The sequence below is a fragment of the Ochlerotatus camptorhynchus genome, unplaced genomic scaffold (assembly GCF_037179485.1).
Source record: "Ochlerotatus camptorhynchus isolate MF236.1 unplaced genomic scaffold, CSIRO-AGI_Acam_v1.1 ptg000568l, whole genome shotgun sequence".
In the NCBI taxonomy this organism is placed as follows: Eukaryota; Metazoa; Arthropoda; class Insecta; order Diptera; family Culicidae; genus Ochlerotatus; species Ochlerotatus camptorhynchus.
This window is the reverse complement of record NW_027041049.1, coordinates 158,768-179,096: the sequence shown is the minus strand read 5'-3', so window position 1 is coordinate 179,096 and position 20,329 is coordinate 158,768. Positions and strand designations below refer to the sequence as shown.

Genomic DNA, 20,329 nt, shown 5'->3' with positions numbered 1-20,329 from the left:
GAATTACCCAGATAAAAAGTCGCATTTACATTGGTGTCTCTAGCCACATGGGACGTGGCCGGTTAATGTGTCTTCTGCTCTACAACCAAAGCAGTGGGAACGGTTAAACCAAAGAATCAACTTGCATCTCATCCGAAGGAACCCTACACGGCGAATGAGAACGACCAAAATTTGAGTTTAGTTCACTCATAATCGCCAAAAGTGCAGGAACTCAGCGATGAGTAAAATTTGTCTCATGGTTTCCTGTGGAAAACCTAAAAAATCTGCCGGAAAATGAGGAAATTGACGAAAATTTTATTCAGTCTCGGAGTAGTACCAAAAGACTGAGTGAATCTAATCTTTACTTTTCTCAAATTCGGGATTTTTTCCCTGGAAAATCCTGGGAAAACATGAGTGAACTAAACTCAAATTTGGGTCGTTCTGATTAGCCGTGTAGTCGGAATCTGCGATCCTAATTGCCCGTCTGATGCCGGAAATTTGCCGCATGCAAAGGAGCCGCTGGAAAACTTTTAATCCTATTTGCAATGTCCACGGTTACATGGCTTTTAAACGGTTGCCTTCGATGGTGCCTACTTGGATGCGAACTTACCACAGCGTATCCCAAGTAACAATTTTGGTTTTATGAGGGTTCTGTAGACCATGATTTAGACTTGTAGAATGCTATAAAACCGCGATAAAACCTGCAATGTTACTTGGGATGTAATTGAGCACGATTGTGCGGGTAAAGTCGGCCTCATTTCCAAGTTGGAGAAAATTGCGACAATGTTCTTTGCCAACGTTGTTACTATTAGTAACAAGTCTAGGGCAACATGTGAAAAGGGCCTATGTGTCGAATGTAAACAACCCAATTAACTATTGGCACACTAATTCCCCTTTATGACTGTATACAGCTGAGTAACGACTGTATCAGTGTCTGCAGGTTCTGATGAGGCCCGTTCCATCTGGTAGAGGAAGTTTGTTCATGCGAAATCGACGATTACAGTCATGGTTTAAATTTGTCACATAGACCCTTTTCCCGTGTTGCTCGAGAAGTGACAATTGCGAGTGAAGGTCATTCCGGAACTCTGGGACACGGCTGAACTTAATTAGTATGACACAACTTTTCCCTTTTCGTGGAAATCGACACAGGGTGTGCCGAATCAAAGTCAAAACTTCCCCCCTCTGCATGGAAACAGTTTTCCGACTGCTGGAAAGTTCAATACACAAAATTTAAATATAGCACGTCCCTCGCTGCCGATCGATGAATACTAATGATGCCATTTGGGTGCGAAATTGAGTGGAATTTAGCAAAATTGGATCGCGAAACTCTAACCTATCGATGCCTTGGGGTGTTCTTCCAACACTGCTTTAACTGTACAGAACGGTTATCCTGGGAACTGTTCACAAATTTCCGCCTACTTATACCATCTTTCTTCATGGCAAAAATATGCAAACATTAGAATTCATTTGAAAATGTTGCAGACCCTCTGGGAGTGGAGAACCTACCTTGCATCAGCATCACGTACCGGCCGATGATTTTCGTGCTGCTGGTGATGGTGCCGCGGCTGCCGCCCCGGCTCGTAGCGGATCCGCCGATGCCGGTTTTGAGCAGAATCTTGGTCGTCTGCTGTCGCAGCTCGACAATCACCGTCTCATCCTCGTCGGCCGATCGCGCCAGGGGCCATATGAAGCTCTGGAAGCAGAAAGAGATTTTTTGTTTGATTTTTCGTTGCCAGAGAATGAAACGGGAAAACGATCAGAATTCAGCAAAAAGCGGAAAGCAATATGACATGATTGTCTGGTAGGCCGGAACAAACATGGGAAAGGCTACATCATGAAATTGAATTCGCCACTTCGGGCTATTTTGAGAGATGGACCAGCGAATTGGTTTGCTCCGATGTCAGGCATGTTACAATTTTTGTTTTGACATTTATTCGGAAAAAAGGAATTGGGAATTGGGCGGTTAGTTGGGATTTTTTTTATTACGATAAGTAGGCTGGGAAAACCTACCTGATTGACATCCACGAATTCAGTACTACAGTTGAGTTCCGTTGTTGTGTGAGCAACACCTGAAAGGATAAATTTGAACAGAATTAATCAAATTGCAGCTAGCATTTTGCCACCTAAAAGTAAAACTCAGCGGAGCAGTTTCCAAACTTCCCTCCCATTCCTCCAAGATTCCTCAAAATTTTCAGTCATCTGAATTATCATCCGCCTACTCTTCCAAACCCTGGACTAAGTGCCCACAAGCAGTTCTCACCGGGGAAAATCTCTTCGAAACACAGCGGCAAACTTTGTACCAAAGAAAAAAAAAAGTTCATCCAAAGTTCGACCGACCTGGTGAGGGGAAAAGTTTTACTTCGCCCTTTCCCTTCCACCCTTTAGAGGAAATCGGCTGGATAACCATTAACCCGGTTTGGTCTTGAACGCGCCACAAATTAGTTTGTGTTTTTCTTGGGAATTGTTCGCACGTATACATTGAATTTATCACCGTTGAGCGACCACAGCGAGCACACGATCGTCTGGGTCTCCGCCCCGGGGCAACAGCTGACCCATGAAATATTTCCCTTTTCTTTATTGGCATTGGATTAGTTCCTTGTGCACTGTTTGGGAATGATTAATCGAAATGAAAAACCACACTTGGACAGCCCGTTTACGACAAGCGACAAACGAGCTAACGAGGAGAAAATGGGCGAAAAGCGTGATAGAAAAGAAAAGTTGCTTTTCGCATACGGCCGGAGGAGCCGCAAATTGTTTTCATTTGAGATGGGTCACGTCCATGTCGTATTTTTTTTTTGCCCCTAGCTGCCTACTTCGGTCATCGATTCCACTTTGGGCCTGGCTTGCTTCGACGTCGGCCACTTAATCAAACCATCTGCGATATCGAAGAAGGCGGTGCCGGCTTCCGTATCCTCCCTGTATGCTACTGTAGGTCAGGTGTGATTCGAATTAAGCGGACGGAACACGTGTCGCAGTTAACGTGGTGATCAAAGTAAAAAGGCCGTCATCGGCACTTTCGTTGAGTTGAATTCAATGGATGGGTAAAGGTAGCTACGCCTTACGATGGTGAAGAGAAGACGCGCCCATTTGATATTAATAATTCATCATGAACTTTTCCCTTCGAACGAGTTTTCCTTGCTGTGGAAATTGTTTAATGGCATTTACATCTACGGGGGTGGAATATTGACACTTGCGGTAAGCTATTCACGGGTCATTACAATTCAATAAATGGGCAATTGATTCCTATGGTTCCGAAGAAAGCCACTTTTGTCGTTGGGAAATTCTGCCATCGGTGCCAATGTCAACGCAGCAGCTACCATACATTCTATGACGTGATTTTCGGGATCATAAGCAGGCACACACCGCTCCGTAGAACTCTCCCTCGTCGCTCGGATAATAAACCGTAGTGGAATGCCGAGCTTCGACGTAGCATTCTTCGCTCGACTCGAAACTCGAGACTCGAAACTGAATACGAAGAATGCGTCTCTACCTCTTTCCGTGAGTATATTTTCCGAATCTAAGACGAGGTTAAAGCGAATCCCTCTTCTTTCGGGCGCCATTTTTTGAAATGTGGACGCCTAGCAGCTATTGAAATTCGTGGTTCATTCGCCTCCTCCACGTTCCGTCATACATCTGCTCTCCCACCGTAGAGTATAGTCCAGGTCTCGGGGCCGTAGAGGACCACCGGTCTAATCAGCATCGTGTATATAGCCAACTTCGTGCGATGTCAAATTTTATTCGACCGGAGCGTCCTCCGGCGTCCAAAGTAGGCACGATTCTCTGCCATAATGCGTCTTTGAATTTGTCTGCTGGTATCATTTTCGGCAGAAACATTGCCTTCGCTAGAACCTCTTCCTCTCATGTATTTCGTCTTCGATGCGTTGATGACAAGTCCAATCCGCCTAGCTTCACCATCGTCTCAAAGTTCCGTGCCATGATGTCGATGTCATCGGCGAAGCCAAGAAGCTGGATGGACTTCGTGAAGATCGTGCCCCTCGTGTCTATCCCAGCTCCTCTGATCACACCTTATAACGCGATGTTAAATAGCAGACACGAAAGTCCATCACCTTACCGCAATCCCCTTCGAGATTCAATGGTACTCCTCGAGTATCAACGATACTCGAACAACGCACATCACTCGATCCATCGTTGCCTTGACCAGTGGGGTCAGTTTATCCGGAAATCCGTATTGGTGCATAATCTGCCATGGCTGATCACGACCGATTGTGTCGTATGCGGATTTGAAACCGATGAAAAAATGATTAGCGGGCACGTTGGGCAGAATATGCCGAATCGCGTAAATTTGGTCCGCGGTAGCAGGCCTTGGCATAGAATTTGGAAGAGTACCTTGTAGGTGGCGCTCAGCAGTGTGATCGCGTGGTAGTTACAGCAATCTAATTTGTCGCGCTTTTTGACGTAGGACTACGTCTTTGATTTCTATATGGGGGTACACTTTGTGAAAACCGAAAATGGAACATGTAACAAAATTATGAAAGATTTTGAATGTTAATTTATCAACTGCCCCTGGACAAATTTCAATAATTTTATCACCAATGGATCATAAATATTTCTACGCATCTGCTAAATTTAAGACATTATCATTTTTAAAAATCTCACTTTTGAAAATTGCACGAATGTGCAACCGTTGGTATGATAAATAAAATTATCACCGATTGCCTGCGAAAAGCGATTTTCCTAACACAGATTTCAAAGTTGAATTCCATCCGGTTTCACCAAACGGTGTTTATTCAAACACCGCGTGATGAGTGGTGGTGTTCTCCAGTACACAACGAAAGGTTCCCCGGAAGCAGCTAGTCATCAAAGCCATCGGATTCAGTCCAATCACCGTGTGTGGTGGCGTCCAGTCGTCGGCATCAGCAGCTGCAGCAGCAGTGCTTTCGGCGCGTGGCGTTGAACATTGTTCTCCAGTACACAACAAAAGGCTGCTTGAAAGCAGCGAGCTGCAGCCCACATGAGCATCCATAGAAGGAGGAAGAAACCGCACCGCTATTGATCGGAATCAGTAGCTCTTCGTGAGTCGCTGTGGGCCATCTATGCCAAGCCCGTCATCCTCATTCCAAACAACATACAGCTCATCAGCCTCATCTGTGTTTAACACCCTAATAGCTCAGCATTGCTCAACCATCAAGACAAAACGGTCCTTTTCAGGACCACCATAAATTAGTAAAAGAGTATTTGCTGGACATTTATCAAGGTCATCAATCGGATGACAGTTCCCATATCAAGATAGAGCTGGAATTAGGGCGTAACAGCTTTTGTAAACAATGACTTCTTTCGATGATGTCTTGAAAGTCAAGGCTCGCCCACGCAAATCAACATCACCATCAGGTAGGGTAAGACTTTCCTTACCCGACGGTTATGTTGGTTTGCATGGGCCTGCCTTGAATTCATAAAAAATGATCGAGCAAAGTCATTGTTTACAATAGCTGTTAGGCCTAATTCCAGCTCTATCTAGATATGTTTAAATCTAACATACCATGTTCTTGAAGACAACATTGGGGTTGCAATTTCAAAAACCAAAGTCGGTCACGGCATGAAAATGATCTAATGTTGATCCAGAGATGATGGATTTTAATTCTCAATACTCCAATAGATAGGATTTTTTTTTCTACGAATCTGTTAAAATTAAGACTTTCCCTAATACAGATTTCAAAGTTGAATTCCATCCGGTCTCACCATGTGCTTATTCAATCACCGCGTGGTGAGTGGTGGTGTTCTCCAGTACACAACGAAAGGCTGTCTGCAAGCAGCGAGCTTAACGACCAGTCTCAGTCATTCAAGCGGCACGTTCGGACGTGTTTTTCGCCTGCTCTGAAAACTTCGCGCGCATCGGAAGGAGATGGACATAGATGAGACGCCGCTCACCGCGGCTGATTTCCACACGGGCACCAAGCCCAAGCGGAAGAAAACCAAAATACAAACTGCCGTAGACAACGACAAGTTGCAGCAACAGTTGTTGAATAATAACTCATTCATCATGCTGGATCATCAATCCCAGACCACCAAAAGTCAGCCGACCCCGGTGATTTCAACTTCGAAAAATGCCCCCGGAAACGGAAAGCAACCACCCCTGGTGGTTAAGAACATCGATTTCGCAACCCTCGTCGAAAAAATGCGCTCGTGTGACGTCACGCCTACGTACAAAAGCGGGTATGAATATTATACGCACGACAAACAAAATGAACGACCCTACCGGGTTGTGCTCCGTGGTCTTCCGCTGGTTGACCCAAAAGAGCTTCTGGAACGTTTGAAGAAGGAACACAACCTCATCGACCAGGCGACTCACATCATCAAAAGGAAAGGGGACTGTGCAAATCTCGATGAATCGTTCTACTTGGTGCACTTTGCCAAGGGATACACCAACCTCAAGAAGCTGTGAGACGTGAAGCACGTTGCGCACATCATCGTACGGTGGGAAGCCTACCGCAACAAGCGAGCCGACGTAACGCAGTGCATGAACTGCCTTTACCACGGCCACGGAACCCGAAACTGCCACCTGAAGAGCAGATGTAACAACTGTGGCGAAACCCACGCTACCGAGAAGTGCTCGACAAAAAGTGCACCAGCGAAACGATGTGCCAACTGCGACGGCGCTCATCCGGCTACAGATCGTAGCTGCCCCAAGCGTGCCGAATACATTCGGATTCGACAACAAGCAACAACCTCAAACCAGCCGGGTCGAAAGGAAGTCAGAAAAAGTTCAGCTGCACCTGCACTGACTATGAAGAATAGCTCGGTACCAGCCGGAGCATCAACTTTTGTGGGCTCACAGTCCGCAGTCAACGCCGGGATCAACCAACATAAGCATGAACGTAGTATCGATCCTCGCACCAGAGCGGGTATAAATGTTCCATCAGCGGGTTCATCTCCCGAGGAAAGCGAAGAGGTGCTCTACAGTTCTGCTCAGCTGTGGTCCATCTTTACCGAGTTCTGCAATCGTTTGAAGTAGTGCAAAACCCGTTCGGACCAGGTCAAGGTCCTAGGATACATGGTCTGCCAATATGGGGTCAACTGAGTCCCACAGCATCCGAATTGCCAATTGGAACGCTCGCTCTATAAGGGCGAAAAAGATTGAGTTGAGCAACTTCCTTGCCCAACAAAGCATCGATGTGGGAGTTATCACCGAAACCCGGTGAAACCCTGCTCTCATCATTATCCGGCTAGACCACCCCAACTCAAGTGGTGGCGGTGTGGCTGTCATCATCAAGCATAGCATTCGCTATGAAATCCTACCACATCCGAAAAAAGCATCATTGAAGCAATCGGCGTTAAAATACATGCTCTTCATGGACACATCACGCTGTTTGCCGTCTACATACCTCTGCAATGTGTAGACAGTAATGGCACATCCAAACTCTTCGCGGAAGATCTCCAAAAGCTCACTAACAACAGAACCGGCTTTGTGGTGGCCGGTGACCTCAACGCGCGCCATACCCTGTGGCGAAATCACAACTGCAACAAAAACGGTGCCCTCCTGGCAGACCACATCAACTCAGGTACGTGTTCCTCTCCCCAGCTGGAATAACATCCACCCTCGACGTGTTCCTGTCCGACCTGGCACTCTCGAAACCAGTCACCTACCACGAACTGAGCTCTGACCACTACCCAGTAGTGTGTGAACTAAATTTCAACCCAACAACAGCGCCGGTGACGATGAGACGAGATTACCATCGGACCAACTGGGTGGTTTTCAGACGCCTGGTGGACTCACGACTTCCCGAAAATATGGATCTGCCATCCATCGAAGCCATCGACAACAAACTGGAAGTATTCGAGGAAATCGTGCATACTGCAGAAGAAGCTAGCATTCGCTGGGTACCGGTTAGGCGACAATTCACCATGATTGATACCTACACCCGGCAGCTTATCCAGTAACGAAACACAGTCAGAAGAATTTTCCAGCGAACCAGATGCCTCCTGAAAAAAACAACAAGTCTCTCTCCTCAACTCCGGACTCAAGATGTTGTAGTGTGCTTCTTGAAGGTCATTGTTCAGTATAATTGCATTTTGGTTGCGCCGACTGATGCCCAAAGCTTGATGTTTGGCGTTTAGGTCGAACGCGATGATGTATTTTTGCCGCCATCAAGTCAGCGTGATAATATCTCGTCGAAGATCCGCTGCCGTCGCATCCCTGTTGTTGACTTGTCTGGACAGACCTCAACCCCGATAATTTTGAGATGGAAGTTCGGCAGCAGGTGTCAGTTTATGTTGCGCCTCACAGCAATGGCTCCGCCCCCTCCTCTTGCACTGGTTCTGTCGAGTCTCAAGAGCCGAAAGTCCGATAGGTAGGTGTTTGCTTCCGGCTTTAGATTTTTTTGGCGTTAACGAAGTCAAGCAGTTCGAAATGCCTGTTCTTCAGCGAACAACCATTCCAATTTGCAATCTTTATAGCTTCACGGTCCCTTAGTGACGAGGGTCAGGGAAGCATGAAGATGTTCAGATCAGGATGATGATGACCTCTGCCACGAGTATCACAAGTTCCTCCGAGGAAAACGGGGAATCGTCGAGGGACTGGCATACGATAAACCAGGGGCAGTGGAGGAACCTTGATTCGGCTAGGCCACTGGGGCAGCGAGGCAATGCTGGGCTGAACAGTGGCTGGGGACCGCTTGCTCTGTTGGAGAATACCCAGTGGGGGTGCTAAGGGATCATTGATTGTTGAGGGGAAGCGGTGCTGGCTGCGACTGGGATGAAGAAATCGACGATGAATCATTCCAAAAGTTGATTTGCTGGACGAAAGTTTTGCCGATGATCGAGGCAATCAGGATTCCCCGGAGTTACTTTGGGGCGCTAGAATGGACCAGATCGAGGATCTACAGCTGCACGTAGTGTCCGATGCTAGCAAAGGTGCTTACGGGTGTGCGGCCTATTTTCGAGCTTTGGTGGGAGGAACGATCAGATGTGTGCTGGTGACAAATCGGGTGAAGGTGGCTCCGTTGAAGCCGCTATCAGTTCCAAGGCTTGAGTTGGCTGGGGGCCAGGCTGGCTTCTGCGGTGCGAGATGGCCATTCGTTGGAAATCAAGCAACAATTCTTCTGGACGGACTCTACCACTGTGCTATCGTGGATCAGGTCAGATCAGCGTAAGTACAAAGAGTTCGTAGGTCTTCGTATTGGTGAAATGCTAACCCGTACGAACCTGTCGGAGTGGCGCTGGGTCCCAACGAATATGAACGTCGCCGACCAGCTGACTAAGTGGACGAAAGACCCTGAAATAAGTTCAACCAGCAGTTGGTTCACCGGGCCAGAGTTTCTATATCTACCGGAAGCAGACTGGCCGAAGCAGAAGTTGCCAGGTCCAGATACAGAAGAAGAGTTGAGAGCGCACCTGCTTGTTCACGACGTTAACCTTCCTGCTCCCGTAATCGACGTCAACAGAATTTCGAAGTGGACGGTGCTGGTAAGGACGATGACTTGCGTATTTAGGTTCCTGTCGAACTGTCGAAGAAAACTGAAAGGATCGCCGCTCGAAACGCTGAAACCAACGGAAATGCAAGCGCACATCATTCTCCCGATCGATTATCCGATGCTGCGGACGCCGCTGAATCAGAAGGAGTATGAGCAAGCGGAAATTTCGTTGATGCGGATGGCACAAACGGATGCGTTCAGTAGCGAACTGAAGATCCTGATGAAGAACTTGCAACTTCCGGCCGAGACGTGGTTGAAAATCGAGAAATCCAGCCTCATTTATAAGTTGACGCCTCTAATCAATGAGAACGGACTCCTGCGCATGGAAGGTCGAACGGAATCAGCTGAATTCCTACCATTTGACTTGCGGTTCCCGATAATACTGCCCAAGGACCATGCCGTTACCTGGAAAATCGTTCAGCATTACCACGAGCAATTCGGCCACGGATATAGGGAGACGGTGAAGAACGAGCTGTGACAACGATTCGTCATCCCACTGGTGGGTAAAGGGTGATACGGTCAAAATTTGGTCAAGGGAAAACGCGTGTAAATCGGTGAAATCGTTTATTTAAAAAATCCAATTAAATTTCTTTTTCAAGTTCAATTAGTATAAAATTCAGGAAAAATATTCAGTTAGGCTTCCGCTTTTCCAAATCCGAATTGCCGGGCCTTACGCTTGACCCCTGCCATCAGATTTTGTACAGCCACCTTGTCCACCTTCTTCGCCGCAGAAAGCCAGTTTGCCTTGAACTGCTGCTCGCCCTTAGCAGTTTTTTTGGTCTTCTTTAGGTTCCGCTTGACAATAGCCCAGTATTTCTCAATTGGGCGGAGCTCTGGCGTGTTGGGAGGGTTCTTGTCCTTGGGAACCACCTGCACGTTGTTGGCGGCGTACCACTCCATGGCCTTTTTACCGTAATGGCAAGATGCCAAATCCGGCCAAAACAGTACGGAACAACCGTGTTTCTTCAGGAAAGGCAGCAGACGTTTATTCAAACACTCTTTCACGTAAATTTCTTGGTTGACAGTCCCGGAAGCTATGAAAATGCTGCTTTTCAAGCCACAGGTACAGATGGCTTGCCAAACCAGATATTTCTTTGCGAACTTTGACAGTTTCATGTGCTTGAAAACATCTGCTACCTTTCCCCTTCCTTTTGCCGTATAAAACTCCTGTCCCGGAAGCTGCTTGTAGTCGGCTTTGACGTAGGTTTCGTCGTCCATTACCACGCAGTCAAACTTCGTCAGCATCGTCGTGTACAGCCTCCGGGATCGCGCTTTGGCCGTCGTATTTTGTTTATCATCGCGATTTGGACTCACTACCTTCTTGCAAGTCGATAGTCCGGCTCGTTTTTTGGCTCGATGCACGGTTGTAGACGATACACCCAGCTTATTTGCGGCATCTCGGAGAGAGAGGTTAGGGTTTCGCTTGAAACTACCGGCAACTCTCTTTGTCGTCTCAGCGGCTTCCGGTTTTCGATTTCCCCCCGATCCAGACTTCCTGGCTGTCGACAAACGTTCCCCAAACACTTTAATTACATTTGTAACGGTTGATTTGGCAACTTTTAGCGATTTTGCCAACTTTGCGTGCGAGTAGCTCGGATTTTCGCGATGCGCGAGCAAAATTTTGATACGCTGCTCTTCTTGCTTGGACGGCATTTTGACAACTGAAGAGTGAATTCCAAAATCAAAATAGGAGCAACATTCTACACACACACACCTTCAAAATGAGGGGTGTTCAGGTTTTTTAAATGCAAAATTGAAAGAAATACGTCAAGTTGATATTGGCCAAATTTTGACCGTATCACCCTTTAGATAGAAAGAAGATTGATGACGATTCTGAAGATGTCCTGCAAAAAGATGATGCTCGATGCAAGTAGATGCGACAAATGAAAGAAGATTTTTCGAAGATTGATTCTAGCTAGTGTGAGATTTGTTGAGCATCTTAACTTGAGATTTAGATGTGTCGCCCCCCTCGGTTCAGTCCTCCCATTGCGTGCGGAGGAGAAGACAAATAGGCTCTCGACCGCTTGATGGGCCTCTTTTGCGGAAAACCTGTGGATAGTACGGTCGCACGGAATAAAGTCGAGTGTTAAAAAAGGATATAAAGAAAAGTACGGATTTTTGCCTTCGCGTGTGACGAGTGAAACAGGCTGTTAACCTGGCCAGAAGAACCAAAACCCAGTCTCGGTAGTGCATAGTTCTGGTGTTCGGACGAAGTATCCCGAAACGTGCACGTGGCGTGCGTATTAATTGCCGCCGAGCTGGTCCCCAACCCCCGCCATTACATATATGCGTTCTCGACTGCATGGGATTCGTAGTTCACGAGTGTCCGTCGGTTGTGTGGTAGCCGAAGGAGTGAAGAATTGCCTCCTTCGTGCTACTAATGTTGGTCCGAGAAACCAGACCAGAACCGGCCGTTAGAACGGTCCACATTAGTGCGCGAGTGGATGAAATCAAATTTTGAACCTACGTCCGAAAAGTGCGCCGCAACCTCAAAAGCATAACCACGTGTGCTCACAAGAGTCCTACGAGAATCCCTGCCGCAAGTGCCCCGACGCCTGCGATGACGCAGAGAGCAACGAGGGAAAAGGTAAGTTGCATGTCACCTTCTTAATGTTATAGATTATACCCCATCATCAACGATCCAATCTGTAATCTTCTGTTGCACTAGTTCGTCTTAAAAGGAGCCGGTGTGATGTGATGTGATCAATCAATTATAAGGCCTCGCTCAATCTCGAAAGTGCATGACGCAAGACGACACTAAGTAATTTGCTATTCGGCAAGATCCCATGGGCATGCAGATGAACAACAACAACCACAGGGTACAGTTGAACTGCAGATGCGAAGTTCATCTGGATCGTGCACCATTTCCGAGGTATGACAGGTATGAAGTGGGGGGACATTTGATGGTTTTCACTGGTGGTACATTGGCCATTGGTTTTGATTGGTGGTCTCTTGTGGAAAGTATCACATCTGCAAAGGATCGTGAACTTGATAGGCTTCAACGTGTGTAATTGGGTGATGGTAGGAGACATCATAATCCGCGATACGATAGGCTTGCGTGATGTCTTCGAGGTTGCGTAGTTCTGTATGTTGTTCCGAGGGTGAGAGTGAATTTTCGTCCGTTCGAGTTCTGGGTTTGATTTTGTCGAGAATTTTACTGACCGCTCGTGAACATTTCGTCCACCGTCCGTTTCTTGTGGATAGGTCATATAGGTTATATTGCTTCCAGTTCCTCTTCCACTGCCCAATCCGCTCTCAGTTTAATGAGAACACCCCCCGAGCATCTAGACAGAAAACCTTAGTTTCACGTACCCACTTGCAAATTGTAGATGTCTCCACCGTACGTAAACAATGGGGTCAGCCATCGTTGGTGGCACAACTTTTTTCACATCAGAAAACATGTGTTTGTTTCACTTCATGTGGACGTCGAAAGCAAACCAAGAATAAATTTCGAGTGAGACGTATTACTGGTGTTGCACATTTTAGATCATGATGCTGTCAACAAGCATCGAAATATGTTGATCAAATTATGCATTGATTTCTATCTTAAATATCGACTGGAGCAGTACGCCAAAAACTTCGGTGGGATCAAGATTTCACTACGTAAAAAACTTACTAAACTGATACTGTTCCGTGGAGAATGAAGAATTGATTACTGTATAGTTCAATAAACGTCACAATAAAAAAAACTTTATTAATCCACCAATGGTGTGATCTGGCACTTCTTATTTCTGTAAATTCTGATATTCTTTTTAAAAATTACCCCGAAAGCAGCACCCTAATAAAAATGTTCCATACACGAACCATAACCCAAATGGTTTAACCATATGACACATAGTTCGGAACCTGCACAGGTTTTTAAGCACTTTTTATGGTTATTTCCTATGTGGGCACTGGGCAGTAACCCGATTAAAGGGTTTCGTTTATTTCGGTTATGTGGTTGCCGACAAACATCACTTAGTTCCCGGATTTGAGGGTCTTGTTCCGTCCATATATCCGGAACCAGTCAATCGATTGAAAGTCTATTAATTAACATTCTATAGAATCATGGTAGCTTTCATTTGGTTGTTGTTGCGTTCAATTCGGTAGAGTGGTTGCCGAGAAATACATATAAGAAAATTGTCTTTCGCGCTCTCTCACACACATAAATAGACAGACATTTTCCGATCCCGTCATGCTGAGTCGATTGGAAGACTATTAGAAAAAATATCAATGTTTTTATAAAAAGTTAAAAAAAAACAAAAAACTTAAAAACGGGAAAAAAAAAGTTGATAAAAAAATAAGACCAATTGTAAATTTACTCCACCATTATTCGATTTGACAGAACCAGAGTACCAGAATTTTCGGGGTACATTAGCATTACACTGGAGCTGTTTAGTTGCTCCCGGGGTGAATGAGAATAAAGCTTAATATTTGCCATGAACCATGGTCACAAATTAGAGAAATTGAAAATTTAAACTCAATCACAAAAGTCTAACTTCAGGGTTACCTCTCAATACCCCTAAACAACCCAATAGTGGTTTTAAGAATTTAGCCTAAACTAACTAACTAATTCCAACCAGTGGAAACTAACGATTTTTAATTGGCTCACTATTTGACTAGTCTATCGGTCCCAAGTACGTCGATGAACGTACCCCATTCTAGACGAAATTCTAGTACTACACTATGTTTGTTTTGATTTGCCTTGAAAATTTTGAGGGGTGCATCGATTAGCTTGGGACCGAAAAAATTGCCAGAGTTGAGCACGTATCTTTGGAACCTTTTGGTCTTAGAGTTACCTCTATGGTGGTACTGAGTACTTAATACGGCCACCGTGGTTATCAAAAGGGATAGTCGATCAAGAGAATCGCTGAAAGCAGATAGGACATTTTGAAATGTTCATCGAGGTTTGAAGTTGAAAATGTCTATAAAATGAACATAACAGGCATCCCTGAACACGAGTGTCTTCGTACACTGATAATTCAAGATGATCTATTGGGTCAGATAATTTACCCACTCTTCAATAATGCATCGGAAATCCTTTCAATTTCCTTCTACTTTGAAAGGGACGACGATCCCAATTCACCAGCTTAATAGGTATCCTAACCCACACATAATATTATTCGACAGAATTGCCTGATAATCGCGCTTACAGCATTTTTCGATAATTGAATGTTGGCATTCATCGTCCTATGCGAGCTCGTTCCAGCAGTCAGCGTCGCCCTCCATTGGGGTTGAGTGGATAACGATTGAGTTTATCATAATAGCATTTGATAGCCGCCCGTTCTTCGTTCCGCTTTCACCGCCAGAGGCGGTGGGCGGCCAATCAATCTGTTTACAAAGGATATTAGCACCGGTCGGTCAACAAATAAACATTCCCACGCGGTGGTGATTCCGTGATTCCCATCAAAGAGGGGAAATGTTTTGGCCAATAACGGTTTTAAGTTATTAAGTTAGCCTTCTGTAAATGTTGATTTTTGATGGTTGTGGAAAAGTCAACAAGCTCCCGGGCGAACTTGTTTACATTGGACTTCCATCAGAGTGCTCCCGGCTCCCAATAGCAATCTTTAGCGATCTGTCTGACCCCTTCTCAACGTGATAGGAGAAATGTTATTTCATTTTCTTCAGCTTCGACCGGTTAGCTGTTTGATGTTTTGCTGGTATTCGGGGTTCGGGGTGAAAAATGTCATTAAAAAGTTTCCACGGTCGGATGAGTCTTTCCCTAAAGTTGAAAATTGAATTTCTTGCTCAAATCACGTCTTCAGATCACGTGTTTGCCCTGGCAGATTAAAGCAAGCCATCTTTCCCAGATAATCATGCAAAAATGCAATTTAAACAAAATGCACCCACAGACGGAAAGGACAGAGCCGCAGAACGTGCTCAAGTGATTGCAGTGCTCATTTTTCATCCGTACCATTCCAAGCACTCCGGGAGCACAGAAGAACCTCCAACGCCTACTTGGCATCCGGCTTGTGATGCTGATAATGGTCAATTTGCTCTAACAAGGAATCCATGAGTTTGTTTGTACACAATGAAGGTGCTGATGCATTTTAATGCAAATGCAAACCCGTCGTTTCTGGAGCGGAGCGGCATGCTGATTGGGAATCGCATTGTCACTTCATCGATCCAATTTCCCACACAGTCCACTCCATTCCAATCCAATCCCAATGGTTGACGGCCGTGCTCCGATTGGCAGAATAACGCAATCATGTGCTGGAAGTTCCGAATGGCAAAGGCGGCGGCGCCGGATGAAAGCTCTGGATGTGTGTTTTCAATTTTTTGCATCAATAGAAAATGCGGAAAATGGTTTTGGTGTTAACAAAGAAGGCATTACGTCGTCGTAGTTGCTTCTTGGCTTGACAGTTTCGGAAGAGGCTGACGGCATTGAAGGGGAATCGAATATCTGCCTAACTGTCTGCTTGTTTATCAGGAATGGTCTTTGTTTGGAAGGAGAAGGTCCGGAGAATAGCAAGTAAGGGTGGATACTTATCGAATCCCATTTAATGGTGTTAAGCTTCAACCGGAATTATCCTCGGATTAAATCCCTATCAAGACTGTCCGGCTGCTTTAATGTCGACATCAGAGTTAATCAAAACGACTCTAAGCAAACACTCAGTTGGAGCTAACCGCCATTAAAGTTTCAATATTATTTGGACAGAGAACTACTTCGGTCCAATCGCCGAACAAACAAGTCAATTATGCATTTGGTACGATACTTTTGTTAAAAAGCTACCGAACGAAGTCAACGAGAAGGCGTGATATGGTTTGCACCCGTTATTCTCAAAAACAAAAGAAGCGCTCCGACCGAATCAATTTTTATCTTCATCCGATAGGCCGAAGTGAATTCAAGGGCGTTTGAATGGCGTTTCAATGCGTAAGGCCGAATTTAGAATCCGTAGGCCGAGTTTGGGGTCAAGAAGCAGTGTTAGATTTTTAACAATATCTCAACAATTTTATTCTCTTTATCAAATCTTACGGTACGTATGAAAAGGTTAATAAATTTAGAATCATTACGTGGTCTTATATAATAATTTGATGGAATTCGTGTTAAGAAAATCGTTTTTTACATGCAATCGGTGGTAATTTTAATTATCATAGCAACAGGTGCACATTCGTGCAATTCTCAAAAGTGATATTTTAAACAATGATGAAGTCCTAAAACAGATGCGTAGAAATATTTCTGATCGATTGGTTATAAAATTATTGAAATTGGTCCAGGGGCAGCTGAGTTATTAACGTTCAAAATCTTTCATAATTTTGTTACTTGTTCCATTTTCGTTTTTCACAAAGTGTACCCCCATAAAGAAATCACAGACGTAGTCCTACGTCAAAAAACAACCCACTCGAAAAATAGAGGCAAAGGGCGGGTTGTGCTAAGTAAACCCAAAATTAGATCTTTCGAGAAAAACATATTTTCCTCGACAATGCCATGGAACTCTGCAGTAAATAGGGTGATGATAAGGGTGAAATCGTGAGATTTGCTTTGAACGAGTAATGAAAACGTCTAACTTAAAGGGAAGCTCGATTTTCCCGAATAACAGATTAGATTGAGATAAGATTCCTAGCAATATGGAAGCAGTCGTTTATGTTTTCGGTGTATTAAAAACTAGATAAACGTGACGTGAAGAGCTATAGGGGAATTACTAGTCTTTCGGCTGCCTCAAAACTGTTTAAAATTATTGTGACTGGTGTTATTCGCCTTGTTCTTCAACAACGTGATGCTGTTGCTCGTACCTAGTTAAAGACGTTATCCAATTGTGCGACCAAATGACGTGATGACATTCTCCAAACCTTGGAGATTGGCTAGAAGACCGCGAAGGAAATGCGTCTGTCCTGAAGCTTGTCAACCGTCAATTGAACAATTTGTTGATGTTGCTTTTGAATCGCTCCTTAAGACTCCAATCCACGATTATCTCAGGAAATATGGGGACGATTGTTCACATAAGTTTACAATCTAATACTTAGCGTCATCCGTGCGTGGTGCCTGAATTCCTCTTTTTCTTACAGCGCAGAACGGAGGAACAAAAGGAAACGTGACGGATTTTACGATCTCTTGCTGCATACTGGATGAAGCATCTGTGATGCTGGACGAAAACAGCTGGTGGGGAAGAATCGGGAGAGTACGGATTTACTCGTAGTACTCGAAAGGACCGTGACACCGGTTGCGGGCATCCTTTTCGTGGGATTGATTGTTGCGGTTTATGTAGCTTCCTGATCAAATTATAAATATATTACTAGGGGGTCAGACGGACCCTCCTACAATTCCCTTGATGTAGCCACGGTGACCATTGAAGGTGGGCTCTCAAGGTCTCCTTTGATTGCTCCCGACAAGCTCGAGTTTGAGGCTCCTTTGCGCTCAGGGTTGGTTTTTATCAAGGGAATCTGCTTAACAAGAATCCAGTCATTAGATAAAAAGCAACAGAACGCAAACTACGGTTAAACACATTTATATTTTTTTACTTACAGCAATGGTACGTGTGTTTGTGCACTTAGCTATGGTCTTGTTCACACGGACGCCTGTTTACTTCTGCCTAATTTTCCATATCTAATATGGCTCTCTTCAATCAATTTGGCCAATCCTCTTTTCAGCATACGCGCATCCATTTTTAGCTTAAGGCTACGATTTTCCTTCCTTCAGTATCCTTTGAGTGTTTAACAGCGGTACAAGCCCTATCGCTCTTGTGTGTGTCTACTGCTTTAGGTTTAACAAAACGAGAATTTTTCCAACCAACAATAACTCATACAGACGAAAATCCACGGATTGTAACCAACTGGTTACTAGGTTATCAATTTGAATTTGTTTCTTGAGTGTGCATGCAATTAATTTAATCCTAGATAGGCTTCTATTGATGAATTCTTTAATATAGTTGTATCACAGACAAACAGACGTAACTCTTTGAAAAACATGTTCTTGAAAACATGGTATCTCAAAACATATAACCTCAGTAACGACATCTATCTGGCTTCTCGCGGAAAACAAGCTTGCTCGCTAACTCGTGAACAATATTGCATAAAATTTCTATAGAATATATAGAAACGTCAAAGTGATCCGATGCCAGCGCTGCGGCGAGTTGTTCGCGGAACTGATAATATTCAAATCAACCGTTAAATGCATGAACGAAGATAAAAAAAATGAAGAGTTACGTCTGTTTGTCTGTGGTTGTATATAATATTTAATATGAAAATAAATAAACAACAAACGCTTTGCAACAATAAAAGTCTTACGATTTAACTGCTTTTTGCCTGACGAACAAGGGATATTATGTCCCAACGGTAACAATATCATGCTTTATCAAGCATTGATTTAACAAGATCTTTTGATATTGCGAGAATATTCACAACATGCAAAAATCAAGCTGAGAGTTGACTCGACACAACCATGATTCCATTGCACAGAAAGAGAAAGTATAGTTTGCTCTTTACTCTTCACCGATGGCAGGAACGTAGCTACTGCTGCAAGCAGTGCCGGCAGTTTCGGCACCGACGAACCGACGTGCCAGCTCATAGAAGCTGCATTCAAATTCTTGCCCAAGACGCCATACTTAAAATACGTTAAACACTACCGCCATCTACTCATCCGATCGCGTCATATCGTGAGCAAGGATACGAACACACGTCAAATTTATATCGACTTGGTTTGCGTCACACCTCGTTTGACAGATCTGATCGCCCGTTTGCCAGATCGAATCGCTCATTTGACAAATCGAATTGCGGACAAACGACAGTGTAAGGACCTGCCCTGCATGCAATCTGAACTGTCCACTTCTAGTTGTGAGCCAGATCGAAACATTTTTAGTTTTGCAAAAGTTAGACGTTCCGAAAGGGCCTGGCACTGACAACATACCGCCGTTGTTTTTAAGAGAATGTGCTGGTTCACTGCTGACGCCGCTGACGATTATTTTTAACAGGTCACTCAGTGAAAATACTTTTCCTGAAGCGTGGAAGTTAGCCTCGATCACCCCGATCTTTAAAGCTGGTAACAATCATACTGTCGGCATAGAACCACGAACTGGTATCAAAACCCTATTGATAACTATGTTAGGGCGTTTAAAATGTTAGTGCTTTCTTTGATTTTAATTTGTCCAAGTTTGTATTCAAAAGAAGAATTAGGAATTTAGGTTAAGAATCAGTCTGTGAAGTTTTTTTTTAATTCGAGAAGAAGAACAAATAAATGTGGGAAGAATGGATTGTCCCTCGAAAATTTTGATATATCTGGTAACACTTGTAGTCAGCTCTCGAAGTTTATTGTCGGATGTGCGTGTTTTATATTTTATCGTACTGCAAATGGTCAATAAATCGATTTGAAGAGATTCGTGTGTTATTTCGATTACATGGGGGCTCGTCCGGGAATGGAGTTCTAGTGAAATATGTGTGAACCGAAGTAAAATCGGACATTAAACGCTGAAGTGAAAATTTGATCCAAAAACCAAAATGGCGGATCCAGTGGTGGACTTGTGTGCCACATTTACAAAAGTTGGATTAGAGGGCGAGTGTAAGAAGAGAGGACTGTCGACGAAAGGCAGCAAAGCCGATATGGCAAGAAGGATTGTAGCTCATACGACGCACACAGTTACAAACGATGAACCTCAAAGCAACAACGAAGAGATGCATGACGGTAGCCACGATGCCGATGAGGATGATCTATTCGCTGACGACGATGCTGAAGTAAACGATGAAGAAGATGCCAACGACGAAAATGACAAAGATTCTGCTGACGACGACAACAACGAGGGTGATTCATCCTTAACGATGACGACGACGAAGATAAACATAGCAGTAAGGATGGAAGTTTCTGGACAGCTGTAGGGTCAGCACGGAAGCCCTTGCAAAAGTTGCTAAACCTCCACGGCCTTACGCGTTCCGCGACGTAGAGGACAGCATCGAATCTTTCATCGTTGAAGAAGGTCAAAATGTGAAAGAATGGATTCTCCAGTTCGAATAAA

At 44.6% G+C, this 20,329-nt stretch overlaps 1 protein-coding gene across 2 annotated transcripts in view; it reads right to left on the bottom strand.

The window, feature by feature from the left end:
- LOC135713553 (otoferlin-like) overlaps nucleotides 1-20,329 on the bottom strand; it is a 144,613-nt gene that overhangs the window by 63,023 nt on the left and 61,261 nt on the right. For both annotated transcript variants that reach the window (XM_065236676.1, XM_065236677.1), the window contains exons 2-3: nucleotides 1,990-2,048; nucleotides 1,486-1,672 (exon numbers count right to left, since the gene is read on the bottom strand). In XM_065236676.1, the coding sequence (XP_065092748.1) occupies nucleotides 1,486-1,672; nucleotides 1,990-2,048 (246 nt within the window). The remainder of the gene's footprint in view (nucleotides 1-1,485; nucleotides 1,673-1,989; nucleotides 2,049-20,329) is intronic.